The sequence below is a fragment of the Oratosquilla oratoria genome, chromosome 12 (genome assembly GCF_046742065.1).
Source record: "Oratosquilla oratoria isolate Oo_2021 chromosome 12, ASM4674206v1, whole genome shotgun sequence".
NCBI lineage: Eukaryota > Metazoa > Arthropoda > Malacostraca > Stomatopoda > Squillidae > Oratosquilla > Oratosquilla oratoria.
This window is the reverse complement of record NC_134788.1, coordinates 17,881,135-17,895,247: the sequence shown is the minus strand read 5'-3', so window position 1 is coordinate 17,895,247 and position 14,113 is coordinate 17,881,135. Positions and strand designations below refer to the sequence as shown.

Here is a 14,113-nt window from a genome sequence, read left to right as displayed (position 1 = left end):
GCAGCCATACCAGCATTAACTGTAACCTACTGAATTTTCATTGTGCAGACCCCTTGTTAGGTTTCCGCGGCCGCTAGGGGTTCATAAAGCCCCAGTTGAGAAACAATACGTTATTGTACCATATATGTAAAGCTCTCCTGACACTGTATAGTAACTGAAGTATCATACTGTACATAACAGAAGACTCCTGCCAGCATCACCATGAACTTAAATCTTATCACTCCAGTCTAAGAAGTGACCTTGTAGGATCTTCAAGCTGTTGACATCAGACGACTCTTTTCAGCTCAGAATCGATGAAGACCATGGAATCTGTTCTTTAGATGAATAAAATCGTCTGACGGTAGACTGAGGAAAATCTTGAGAACGAGTTCTGCTTAAGAAGATACAGTTCTCCTTTTTGGAGAATATAAGAAAAATCGGTAATTTTGTATATTCGGAGGGTAAACGCCATTACAACAGAATACAAGAAAGTTCTCGTATTCGATTTTTTTTTATTTTTCTATTTCTATCTTTTCTCTGAAATTAGAGATTTCTCAGTTTTAAGGATTCTCTATAAAGAAATTTACCGGAAGAGGTCTCCTGACTGCTGCCTATTCCGTGAGGCAGATATAAAGGTTTTATTAATCGTTAGTGCTGCAGTCGGAAGCGTGCTGGTCTCGCATTTTCTTCATTGAGGGTTCGAACCCCGTGCTCCTCTCTAATTTCCAAGAGTGTTATTCCTCTGCCGCAACATTCCCCAAAACGTATAATAGGGCAAAGGTGACGGCTTCGGCCGCTGCTACTCAGCGCCTCCTGGCGTAAGCTTCTCACAACCTTTATAAATTTTGTATCCAACTTTTTTTTATAAATATTTCGATATTATCAACACGCTTCAATGAATATCAAACTGATGAGTATTTTACATCAGTAAGTCATTTTCTGCGCTCATGTGTGAGGGTCTATTTTCTTCACTTTTCTTCTAAATTTTCCTTCGTATTTTCTCTGATATTATTTATCACTAGAGCCGCTGGTGCTTCATAGTTGGGTATCAAAGCAAATAAACTTCCAGTTTTGTGGCAAATGTTTTTCACTGATGTGTCGCACGAAGTCCATCGTGCAGTTAATTAAGAACAAAATTTCCATCTGTTTTTAGAATCTCGTTCGTTCCTTGATCAGTTTCAGGCCACTTACCAGGTCCTACTGAAACTGAAACTCATCATTCAATTTTCACAGAGTAGGAAGTGAGACACTCCTGGTAGTGCTACCCCCTGTCAATTGTGGCAAGCCACTGGGTTTTAGGCCGATTTTGGGTCGCCTCCTCGCCTGTCCAGGATTGTCGGGTACCCTTAACGGGTACCGGGAATCGAACTCACATGGTATCTATTAGGCTACCGCGTGGCCATCGGGCCCTAGTGAACTGAGAGCAATTCTACTTCTTCAACTGTGGTTCTCGGGGTATCTGGATTCACTCTAGAGACCCAAACTCGCGGAAGGCTCCTCTATGCTTTTGTTCCCCCCCCTCTCTCTCTCTCTCTCTCTCTCTCTCTCTCTCTCTCTCTTCAAGTTATAGCTTTAACCAAATAAAGTGTCACTCTACTTTTGCTATTGCCCAAATCTCTTTCTCTCTCTCTCTCTCTCTGGAGTGGGCGTCTGCCAATGCGGGGTAAACAACCCTTCTGCTCAGGGAGTTCCTGGGCTTCGGTTCTGGAGCCTCTGGGTCCTCTCGGGGGACTTTCAGGTGACCTGGAAGCTGCCCTTCGGTTGTTTCCAGTCTTGCACTTTCCAGGAATCATATATATTTCTTTCATTTTCATTCCAGTGCTGTTCTTTTTACTCATTTTTGTTGTTATTGTTTATTGTTCTTCTTCCTGGATGGATAGTTCGTCTCAGGGGCGAAGTCGTCCACGAGGATCCTTGTGTTAGTCCTTGATCGCTCCCCGACCTTGAGTCGCAGGGTCAGCCTTCAAGACCTACTGTATGTGGCTACCGAGTTCGAACGTGACATAGATTAAGTCGATTTTATTTTCTGAGAATGTGATTTCTTGTTGTTTTGTTATTTTCTGTTTTTTTATTATTTTTTATTAATTTGATGTTATTGTTGTTTTCATGTTTTTATTGTTTTGTTTTTGGTTATTGTTTTGTTGTTGTTTTAGTTTTGTTGTTGTTATTTTTTGTTGTTATCGTTTTAGTGCTGCTATTGTTTTGGTGTTGTTATCGTTTTGTTGTTGTTGTTCTTTTTTGTTGTTATTGTTTTAGTGTTGTTATTGTTTTGGTGTTGTTATCGTTTTGTTGTTGTTATTATTATGTTATTGTTATCGTGCTGTTGTTGTTATCGTTTTGCTGTTGTTATTGTTTTTATCGTTTTGTTATTATTGTCTTATTCTTGTTGCTGTTGTTGTTATTAGTTTATCTTTTATCTTATTCATTTTGTTTTATTAGAATTGTTTCTTCGTTAGTATTGTTTAATAATTAGTATTTTCTTAACATAATCTTTATCGTTCTTTTATGGTTATTGTTTTATTCTTGTTTTGGAATCACTATTGCTTTATAATTTTTATCAGTTCATTACTGTTATGATTTTAACATTTTATCATTCTATTACTGTTATTGTTTTATATCTTTATTGTTTCATTAGTATTCTTGCTTAACTAGTTTCTTTTTTAATTTTCATCATCATTTCATTATTATAGCTTAATTGTTATCATCATTATTGTTCAACTGTTATTATCATCGCTTCTTTAAAATTACACGAGGTTTTCCAACTATACTTTGCAACAATGGCCATCAGAACTGTTTTGGTCCAGTGCTCCATGTGTCGATGTCAGCATCTTATCAGCTGACAGCCCGCGCTGATTGATTACATCAGGTAAGTGGCCTTGGATCCGATCAAAAGACGAATGAGATCCTGAAAAAGGATGCAAAAGTTATTCTCAAGAATCTACAAGACAGACTCCATTCGACATGCCTAACGAGGATCTCATTTGATTTAGAACAAAAATATAAGGCACCAGCACGTTCAGTGATAAAATCATAGCGAACAAAAAATATTCAGAAATAGCAAAGGGATCCATTGACTTAAACGCAAAAATAGACTTGGTGATATAAGGTACTCATTGGTGTGATTCTTACTGCTGCTTTTAGTCAGGAAAAAATAGAAATAAATAAACATCTCAATTGAGACAGACTGTGTAATTATGAATTATATGCATCTATATATATAATAGTGAGCCATGACAGAATCAACTGTAACATGCTGAATTCCCCGTCCTCCGGACCCCGTTTTAGATTTCTGCGGGCCCCTAAAGGTCCGTGGATCGTGATTAAAAAAAAAAAAAAAAAAAAAAAAACAAAACGATTTTAAAAAAAAAAAAAAGTGCTCTCTTGACACTTTACAGTACACGCACGCACGCACGCACACACCACACACACACACACACACACACACACACACACACACACACACACACACACACACACACACACACACACATACACACACACACACACACACACACACACACACACACACACACACACACACACACACACACACACACACACACTCTCTCTCTCTCTCTCTCTCTCTCTCTCTCTCTCGACTCGGTGGTGCGGTTGGTAGTCTCCGACTGTCACTACGGCGGTCCGGGTTCGAATCCTGCCCAGGGCTGAAATAATTTCAGTGCCGCTGCGCTTGGAGTCGTTACTCCAACTCTCGTTGGTGGGGAGTTGGGTGTGTGTGTGCGTGTAAGGTCACATTATTACCCAGATATCGGTCATATACGTTTTCTGAGCTCTCTTCCGGGAGGGATATAGTTGTCGATCACGAGTCCAACCCATAATCCAAAGACAAAAGGTGAATCACACACACACACACACACACACACACACACACACACACACACACACACACACACACACACACACACACACACACACACACACACACACACACACACATACACACACACACACACACACATACACACACACACACACACACACACACACACACACACGCACACACACACACACACACACACACACACACACACACACACACACACACACACACACACACACACACACACACATATATATATATATATGTGTGTGTGTGTGTGTGTGTGTGTGTGTGTGTGTGTGTGTGTGTGTGTGTGTGTGTGTGTGTGTGTGTGTGTGGTGTGTGTGTGTGTGTGTGTGTGTGTGTGTGTGTGTGTGTGTGTGTGTGTGTGTGTGTGTGTGTGTGTGTGTGTGTGAGAGAGAGAGAGAGAGAGAGAGAGAGAGAGAGAGAGAGAGAGAGAGGCAGAGGGGAAAACACACAAATAGAACGAGAGTTTATTCTTTAACTAGTTTCGCACTATGGTGCTTCTTCAGAAAGAATGTTACACTACAGAAAATCCTGGTAATAAATACAGAAAATGTGTGGGTAATGAACTAGGATAGGTCTGAGTTCAAGGAGTCCTCTAATTCTCGGGCGTTGATCGCACTGACCAAGACCGAGAGAATACAAGGTCTACTCACGCGCATGTTGTGACGTCATCAGAACTGGAGCCCACAGAGAAAATGGTGAAAAAGTAAGTGAAAATGTTAGGTAAAAGAGAAAACGTACAGGCACCACAGAGTTTCTGGGAGACTTACCTATTTCATGTTCTGCAACCGTTAAAATGGGGGTTCCATTTTGGAAAGATATTCTTGTGGTTTATTTTTGACATATTTAATAAAGAAATTTAAAGGTTAATCTTTGTGTAGAGGGCAAACAAGTATCCAAGTCTATGAATCCATTTACCACAAACAATTATCTTTGTTTATGAAGAAAACGATTTGCCAAACTTAAAGGATATGGCATGAATTATCGATGATATGAGGATTACCTGCTGAAGAATAACATGCCACTGGCCAACTCTCATTGCTGTGTACACTTGTTACAGCCACTGAATACCCCTATATCATACTAATTTAATAATAAACTTTGTAGATTATCAAGAAAAAACTTTAACACTAAAATTATTTTGGAATCTAGATTGCATACCAAGGTTCGAATCGAATAAAATGCAAAAGTCATTTCAGATTTTATTTCACTTCACCAATTTACATAATTTATTTTTTACTTTTCTCGGCGAGTTCGATAAGTTCCTGTTCAAAATTCGCAACCGAAAATACAGTCTGCATTTAACAAAAAACTTTATAACATCACTTGGTTGGTTCACATATTTGCATATTTATGTGCACACTTTGGATGTGGAGTTTACCTCATCCTTTAAGGATTTGTCTCCGTGGTAATTTTTTTTTTTTTTTTCATTTGCTGCAGTGCTTTGAAAAAATCTACTGATGGTGACTTTAATCCGTTATCTATTTGACATATGAAATCTACCCAGGTCTCCTTTTCTATCATTTCACTGGCAAGAAAGTTGTACTGAGGGAACTTCTTAGCAATGAAACCCCCAACATACCTCAGTGCTTCAATCTCAATACAGTTCTCTAGAGTGTCTTTGGACTCTTCTAAGGCAATATCATCCCCTTCACCCTCTTCATCCACGTCTTCAAAGTCTAGCGTTGCAAAAAGCATAGAGGACACCATTAGTTCAGAATTTAAATCTGAATTACCAGACGACTGCTTTTCTGGACTTTCATCAGAAAAGGATCATTATTTACACACTGAACATTATGGTGCCCTCCAAATAACTTGTTGACTCTGCCCACAAGGAAAGATCTTAATCTATGCTTAAAGTGCACAGGGGATGGATGTTGATGTGCAATGCCCATTTGTCTAATACAGCCAAAAAAGTGTTCAAGTCCATCTTGATTAAGCCTGTAAGTCATGATATATTTAACATTATATCGCTGACTTATCATTGCAAATAAGCTGCTTAAAGAGGTACATGATGAAATGATGCCCTTTTGAAATGGATAGAGGCTACCCTTTTCTCCAACCCGCATAAATATTATAAAAGAAAACGGAGACACGTTCCCGACTCTAGCCACACCTGGACTGAGGCCGGAATTTCAACGAACCCTCGGCCAGGCACATCTAGTGACGTCACTGCGCAAACGACCTAAATACTGGTTAGCTGTTGAGTAGCCCTTGTATTCTCTCGATCTTGAATACAACAACAAATGAAACGCTTCCTTGGGACTGACACCGCCTCTCTAAAAAGACATCTGATTACACAAATACTAATAACAACAGCAGCAGCGATGATAGTAATAAAATAGCAGCGGCCAAACGGAGCTTCCCTCTCACTCACAGCCAGAGCTTCCAGACTCGCAAAAATACAGGGCACACTCATAACTACGAAACGGACCACAATTACGAAATGGACCCCCTTCTCCATATGACAGGGTTACATTCCCCACACTTTGACTTCCCCAATCTACCTCATTCGAAAATACTTCCGTTTTGGGGGTAAAAACTACATTATATTCTTTGCCCCTCTGAAGGGCAGCAGGCGGTGCAAAAACGAATTGAGGACCCTCAGAGGCTGCCGAGCTTATTGCAACACGGCTCCCGTCCTCTATCTCAAGGGTGCCAGCACCTGGTGCATCCAGGCGATGGACACAAATATTCATATCACTCGAAAGACGGGGACTCGAAGGATAACGCAAATGCGGCTTCAATGTCACTGTCTCCATCCGGGGAAAGGTGAAAGCTGGAAAGCCGCCATTTCGGGAGTATACGCCCCCTCCTTCCTCCCCTGGCAGGATGCAGTGGCGTGGTCCTCGGGAGCTTCGAGGGGTCGGCGCCCCGGATGGCCGTCAGAATGTGGATGCACTCCGTGTGGGTCAGCACGTCCGTGCCGACCACGTTGTCGAAGAACTCGTCTCGGGACATGTCGAGGAACCGCACCTCCCTCAGTAGGTCGTCCCCGATCTCCTCCCGGAGTGCACTCCCCGATGGCTCCTCCTGCTGGCCTAGCTGGGCTTTTCCCCTGCGACCAACAAGAGGCACAGAGAACGCATGAGCGTGCGGGCTTGATGAGCGGCTACCAAAACATAGTCATGCACTGTGCAAAGAGGAACGGAATGGTCGCCACGAGAGCGAGTACTTACCAGGCAATCAGTCCTCTGAAGGGGACAACTTCGGAAGAGAAGGCCAGGGTCTCGTCCGTCAGCAAAGCCCTCAAGCATCCCTTGCTTAGACGAGACACGGTCTCGGGTAGCATGACGGCGTCGGGGTCACGGTCCAGTATCTGTGGGTCAAAGAGGCCGTGTTTCTGAACATGTCGACGAATCCAAGGGACGGGCGACAATGGATCCTTTCGCAGTCAGGCTCGTAGTTTCCTATTAGCGCTAGAATTTTCAATTGTCTCAGATTTCATGAGGCAAAGGGGTGACTTAGCTAATTTGAAAACCGATATTAAAAAAGAAAAAAAAATACGACATAAATTGCTGCATAAGTGTATTTAGAATCAAAAACATGACTCTTAATGTTATAATTTTTACTTACTGGCGTATGATAAGGCTTTGTTAATTTAATCATAAGACAAAATTAAAACTAGTTAATTATTTTTACTGAAGTAAGTTTGAGCAGTAAAAATAATAGGATGTTGATTTCGGTATGCATTTTATCTGAGTGTTAAAAAATAATGGATATCACTGTCACGTCCTGTATATAAAGATAATCAGTGAGATAGAATATAACAGTGGTGGCGGATGTACGAGTATATTGAAGTGAGCGACGTCTATGTAAAAAATAGCCTCTTAGATCTGCTGGGAGCTATTTTCAAACAAATATGACTAATTTTACGTGTGCCGTGGCAGACTGCACGTCAGATTCAAGAAGCCGACGGTTAGTAATCGTACCGGAAAAATTAAGTCTTCGATGTAGAATTATATTTTCTATACATTACACAGATTTGCCTATTGCTTGGTGCATTCAATTGAAAGTATATATCAGTATAAGTCCATTGAAGTCGGTAGAAAATGACAAATTGCTTGGCTTGATACAATTATAGGCTGTTTTACGAATATCATCTGTAATTATGAATAGAGGCTCAAACAATGCTATATCCCGTTTGCAATCATGAAATAAATTGACTTAAATTTCAGACACAATAATGTACAACGATACACCTCTGTAAGCTTATAATACTTGCCCAAAAAAGTATTTATTTTCCGGCAAGAATTACAAAATCTGGCGGTGTCTGGTATCAAATCGCTCACTGCGAAAGGTCCCATTGACGCGACCGAACGTCCAATGCCGCCGTCAGTCAGGGTGTGAGCTTGGGGCACGCAGGGTGACGGCTCCGGCCGAGGGAAAACACCTGGGGGGGAACTCCTCACCTCCTCCACGACTGCTACGAGTAATCAACCCACCTTGGGGGGCAAAGCTCCCCCGTGCACTTTGTCGCCGTGCTCCCTTACGCTCTAATGCAAAGCGAGGCGTCTTTCAACCAAGAGGGCTTTGAACCCTAGATCCAAGAAGTGTAGAAATAACCATTGTATCCAAAAGAAACACCAGCCACGACATCAGGAAACAGAGCCACGTACCTCTTTGCACTTCTTCTTCAGCGCCTCGTCTTCTTTTGGGGGTTTCCTCCTTCCCCTGGCAGGATGCAGAGGCGTGGTCATCGGGAACTTCGAGGGATCGGCGCCCCGGATGGCACACTGGATGTGGATGCACTCCGTGTGGGTCAGCACGTCCGTGCCGACCACGTGGTCGAAGAACTCGTCGCAGGACATGTCCAGGAACCGCACCTCCCTCAGCAGGTCATCCCCGATCTCCTCCCGGAGCGCACTCCCCGACGGCTCCTCCTGCTGGCCTAGCTGGGCTTTTCCCCTGCGACCAACAAGAGGCACAGAGAACGCATGAGCGTGCGGGCTTGATGAGCGGCTACCAAAACATAGTCATGCACTGTGCAAAGAGGAACGGAATGATCGCCACGAGAGCGAGTACTTACCAGGCAATTAGTCCTCTGAAGGGGACAACCTCGGAAGAGAAGGCCAGGGTCTCGTCCGTCAGCAAAGCCCTCAAGCATCCCTTGCTTAGACGAGATACGGTCTCAGGCAGCATGACGGCGTCAGGGTCACGGTCCAGTATCTGTGGGTCAAAGAGGCCATACTTCTGAACATGTCGACAATCCAAGGGACGGGCGACAATTGACCCGACCGAAAGTGCGAGACGTCTTTCAACCAAGAGGACTTTGAACCCTAGCCACAAGAAGTGTAGACATCACCATTTTACCCTAAGGGAACACCAGCCACGACATCAGGAAACAGACCCACGTACCTCTTTGCACTTTTTCTTCAGCGCCGCGTCCCCATATAGAACCGAAGTCTCCAGCACTTCCGGCATCGTCTCCGCCTTCACGTTGGAGGCGATGATGTACTGAAAACAAAACGAGAGAGTTTGCCTAAGCAATTGTGTATCATGATTCGTCGCTATTGCATCATCTTTGTCCACAGAGAGGAGGCCCGTCTGCTGCCGTGGTGTTCAATCACGACCCCCAAAATAAGGCATCGTCCGAATTGCCACACACTTAATCAATCATCTGGTCTTGCTCACCGTATCACAGTGATCACAACAAAAGAAGAGAAAGAAGAAGACGAAGTGGAAGACGAAGAAAAAGACAAAGACGAGGAAAAATAAAACAAAAGAGGAGGAGGAGGAGGAGAAGAAGACGAGGAAGAATACCATTTAGAAGATGCAGAAGACGAATAAGAAAACGAAGAAGACAAAAAAATAAGACGAAAAAGAGGAAGATGAAGAAGACGATGAAGAAGAAAAAAAAAAGATGAAGAAGAGGACGAAGGAGACGAAGAAGAAAAAATAAGGCGACAAAGAAGACGAATAATAATAATAAGAAGAAGAAGACGAAGATGACGAATAATAATAATAAGAAGAAGAAGAAGACGAAGAAGAAAACGAAGAAAAATACGAAGAAGAAAAATAAGACGAACAAGAAGACGAAGAAGAAAAATAAGACGAAGCAGACGTAGAACAAGAATAAGACGAAGAAAAAGAAAAAGAAGAAGAGGAAGAAGAAAAAGAAGAAAAACTAGAAAAGGAAGATTAGAAAAAGACGAAGAAGAAAAAGAAGTAGAAAAAAAAGAAGAGGAAGAAAAAGAAATAGAAGACGAAGAAGAAGAAGAAGAAGAAGAAGAAGAAGAAGAAGAAGAAGAAGAAGAAGAAGAAGAAGAAGAAGAAGAAGACGAAAAAGAAGAAAAAGACGAAGAAAAAGACGAAGAAGAAAAAGGCGAAGAAGAAGAAGAAGGGGACGAAGAAAAAGAAGAGGAGGACGCAGAAGAAAAAGAAGACGAAGAAAAAGAAGAAGACAAAGAGGAAGAAGAAAACTATGAAGAAGACAAAGACTAAGAGTATGAAAGCGAAGAAGAAACGGAAGAAGAAATAGAAAAAAGAAGAAGAGACATAAGAAGAAAATGCAGAGGATGAAATAGAAGAAGATGATACAGAAGAAGAACCAGAAGAAACATAAAAAGGGAAACAAAAGTGAAAAAGAAGAAATAGAAGAGGAAGAAGAAACAGAAGAAGAAGAACGGTAGAACTACTGTGGAGGAAAGCAAGGGCAGCTGGCCTCCCCACACTATACCTTCACACAATCTCTCGTTGCCGACTCCATCTCGTACTTGCGGGTCAGGGCGTACACCTTGAGAGCCTCTTCCACCGACTCCAGGTCCATCCGGTCCAGGTACATGTGATCCAGTAGCTTCTGGAAGTACTGACGAGGGTCCTCTGGAAGGGTGAGCTCCTCACCGGTAGCCAGGGGTCCATTCAGCAGGGCGAAGAAGACGGGGGAATTCGTGGACAGGACCAGGCTGTGGACCTGAGGGAGTCACGTATTAAGTCCAAAGCCTTCCTCTGGGGCAACGCGCGTCAAAGCTCCGCCCACCTTGCTCAAGGAGGGAATGATATTCAATGCGAGTCACCACACTTACCTTGACAGGCTCCTCGTCTTCTGGAAAGAAGATGTCCACGTCGCTCAACGTGCTCGAGGTGTACAGGTACTGCATGCGCTCTTTGCCGTTCTTCAACATCGACTGCCATTTCTTGCCGCACAAGGTTCCGGTTTCGACCATGTTAGTTCTTCGGCTGCTGCCTGCAAATGCTAACCGGTTTAGCCGTGCATCAGTCAAGATGAGCCATGTATTCTGCCCCTAAATTTGCCACAACACAAATTCACACGCAGACATAGATACAACATCCCAGAAGAAACTCAAGCGAAAAATCATTAGAAAAGACTGAGTTGGAGCTAAACTGACGGAACGAACGGGAAAGATCCTGGAAGGGCGAACAAATTCATAATGCTAATCAGAAAGCAACTCTCAGATTGGAGCCAACATTATCAAATGGAACCTGAGGTCAGTAAATACGGTGCAATGCACGCGTGGGGAGGGGGCAGGCAGCCACAAAAGGGCAGAAACAACAACATGCAACCCAGAAGTACTAAAGAAGTAAACAGTCTGAAAACCCTGACTCAAGCGAGCACACTGCCAGTTGCCTCAACGCCACCAGAAGGGGGCCAATGACGGGTACCTGCTTCCCTGTGGTGGTCCTGCAAGGTGGACAGCGAAGTTGCCATTTTCAAAATCCTCTACCCCGCCCCATCCCCGACCACCTGCTGCAGCCCTGAGGGGCTGACACTCGGTCTCTGAGCCCAAGATCTCTCAAAAGATTACAAAGGAGGAGCATGCCGACAGGAGACCTTTTGGTCCATAACTAGGTCGGATGCGAAAAAAATATAATAATGATAAATAAATTAATAATTCCCTTGGTGGGTTGGTTACTTGTCTTTGGAATCGACACACACACACTCACACATACACACACACACACACACACACACACACACACACACACACACACACACGGGTGTAGGACAGTTGCTCACCGGATAGTTGCTCACCGGATAATTGCTCACCGGACAATTGCTCACCGGAGAAGTGACAAATAGGACATTTGCTCACCAAAGGATTATTTTTTACTTTTCTTGAACTTAATAACAAACAATATACAGGATTTGTTAGTTATATTTAGGTTTATTACAGCAATAATGCACAAACAATATCCAAACTTTCATATTTTAGTTTTTAATAATTATAAAATTCAATACAAATTTCTTCCATCAATATATAGTAATGATCTTTTACCGGTCCAGTATTGAAGTGTCCTTTGTGGTTTACAAGTCCAGTCTATTTCGATTTCCGGAAGGAAATTTTTATCAGCCATGTTGATCCAGGATTCAGTAATAGCTATAATATCGAAATTTTCTACGCATGCTTTACCTCGCAGCAAATCAATTTTGTTAATTATGCTCCTGCTATTTGTATAGTAAACTTGAAGTTTATCTTCCCTCCACCTGCTTTGGTGATTCTTTTCACAATCCCTCTCTAAGTTGCTTCTATTGCCTAAACTATATTCCGATACTTCCCCCCCTACTCCCACGTAATCTACCCGAAAAACCCCGTACGATGCCTACTTCTCGTTCAAGGGATTCAGCAAGGAGCCGAAATATAACAAAAAATCCTGTATTATTGCTGTAATAAACTTCAATATAACTAAAAAATCCTGAATATTATGTTATTTTAGTTGTATATTGTTTGTATATTATTGCTGTAATAAACTTCAATATAACTAAAATAATCCTACTAATAAATTTCAATATAACAAAAATTGGTATTGAATTTTATAAATATGAAAGTTTGTATATTGTTTGTGTATTAATGCTGTAATAAATTTCAATATAACAAAAAATCCTGTATTATTGCTGTAATAAACTTCAATATAACTAAAAAATCCTGTATATTATGTTATTTTGGTTGTATATTGTTTGTATATTATTGCTGTAATTATATAATTTTATAAATATGAAAGTTTGTATATTGTTTATTATTGCTGTACTAAATTTCAATATAACAAAAAATCCTGTATTATTGCTGTAATAAACTTCAATATAACTAAAAAATCCTGTATATTATGTTATTTTGGTTGTATATTATTGCTGTAATAAACTTCAATATAACTAAAATAATCCTACTAATAAATTTCAATATAACAAAAAATCCTGTATTATTGTTGTAATAAACTTCAATATAGCTAAAAAATCCTGTGTCAACCGGGCACGGGTGAAGCTCGATGCTGATTGGCTGACGGGTAGGCCGTGTGAACCCGATGTCTGGTCGGGATCCAGGAGCATTCTGGCGGAAGACCTAGTGGCTCGTCCCGAGTGCTGATTGGTTGGGTGATCGATTGTTGAGCCAATGGTGCTTTGTATGAGCTCATACAAAGCACCATTGGTTGGGTGATCGATTGTTGAGCCAATGGTGCTTTGTATGAGCACTACAAAGCACCATTGGCTCAACAATCGATCACCCAACCAATCAGCACTCGGGACGAGCCACTAGGTCTTCCGCCAGAATGCTCCGGGATCCCGACCAGACATCGGGTTCACACGGCCTACCCGTCAGCCAATCAGCATCGAGCTTCACCCGTGCCCGGTTGACCTGATCCCGTATATATACCCTTACATGGATAACTTTCCTCACTATCTACATCGAACAACCCATACAACTAGAAGACGTTAAAAACATAATCAAACACACCAAAAACAAAGCTCCAGGACAATCAGGCATAACGAAACAAATACTCGCACACCTACCAAACACAACAATACAACTACTCACAGACATATACAACGAAACACTTAGCCTAGGATACTTCCCACAAAAATTCAAAAACTCAATCATCACATTCATACCGAAACAAAACAAAGACATCACACAAATACAAAACTACAGACCCATATCACTACTAGAAACACCCGGAAAGATATACGAAAGACTAATCACAAACAGACTTATGATACACTTACACGAACACGACATGCTCAACCCTAATCAACATGGATTCACACCTGGCAAAGGAACACACACAGCACTAGCCATCTTATATGAAACAATCGCAGACACACAAAGACACAAACATGCATGCACCATAATATCACGCGACATTTCCAAGGCCTTCGACAAAGTTTGGCACGAAGGCCTTAAATACAAAATACTCCAAACACACCTTCCAGACACCATCACAAAAACACTGTGTAGCTTCCTAGACAACAGAACAGCAAAAATCAAAATGAACCACTACATAGGACCAGCCTTCCCTCTCCACAGCGGAGTT

At 41.9% G+C, this 14,113-nt stretch overlaps 1 protein-coding gene across 3 annotated transcripts in view; it reads right to left on the bottom strand.

Moving 5' to 3' along the window:
• Window positions 1-6,532: 6,532 nt before the first annotated feature.
• The window catches only part of LOC143031029 (BTB/POZ domain-containing protein 6-like), a 25,987-nt gene continuing 18,406 nt past the window's right edge, over window positions 6,533-14,113 (bottom strand). For all 3 annotated transcript variants that reach the window (XM_076194386.1, XM_076194387.1, XM_076194385.1), the window contains 7 exons: window positions 10,873-11,033; window positions 10,527-10,760; window positions 9,206-9,304; window positions 8,877-9,016; window positions 8,467-8,755; window positions 7,027-7,166; window positions 6,533-6,905 (listed from right to left, as the gene is read on the bottom strand). In XM_076194386.1, coding sequence (XP_076050501.1) covers window positions 6,548-6,905; window positions 7,027-7,166; window positions 8,467-8,755; window positions 8,877-9,016; window positions 9,206-9,304; window positions 10,527-10,760; window positions 10,873-11,013 — 1,401 coding nt within the window. In that variant the 5' untranslated portion in view covers window positions 11,014-11,033 and the 3' untranslated portion in view covers window positions 6,533-6,547. The remainder of the gene's footprint in view (window positions 6,906-7,026; window positions 7,167-8,466; window positions 8,756-8,876; window positions 9,017-9,205; window positions 9,305-10,526; window positions 10,761-10,872; window positions 11,034-14,113) is intronic.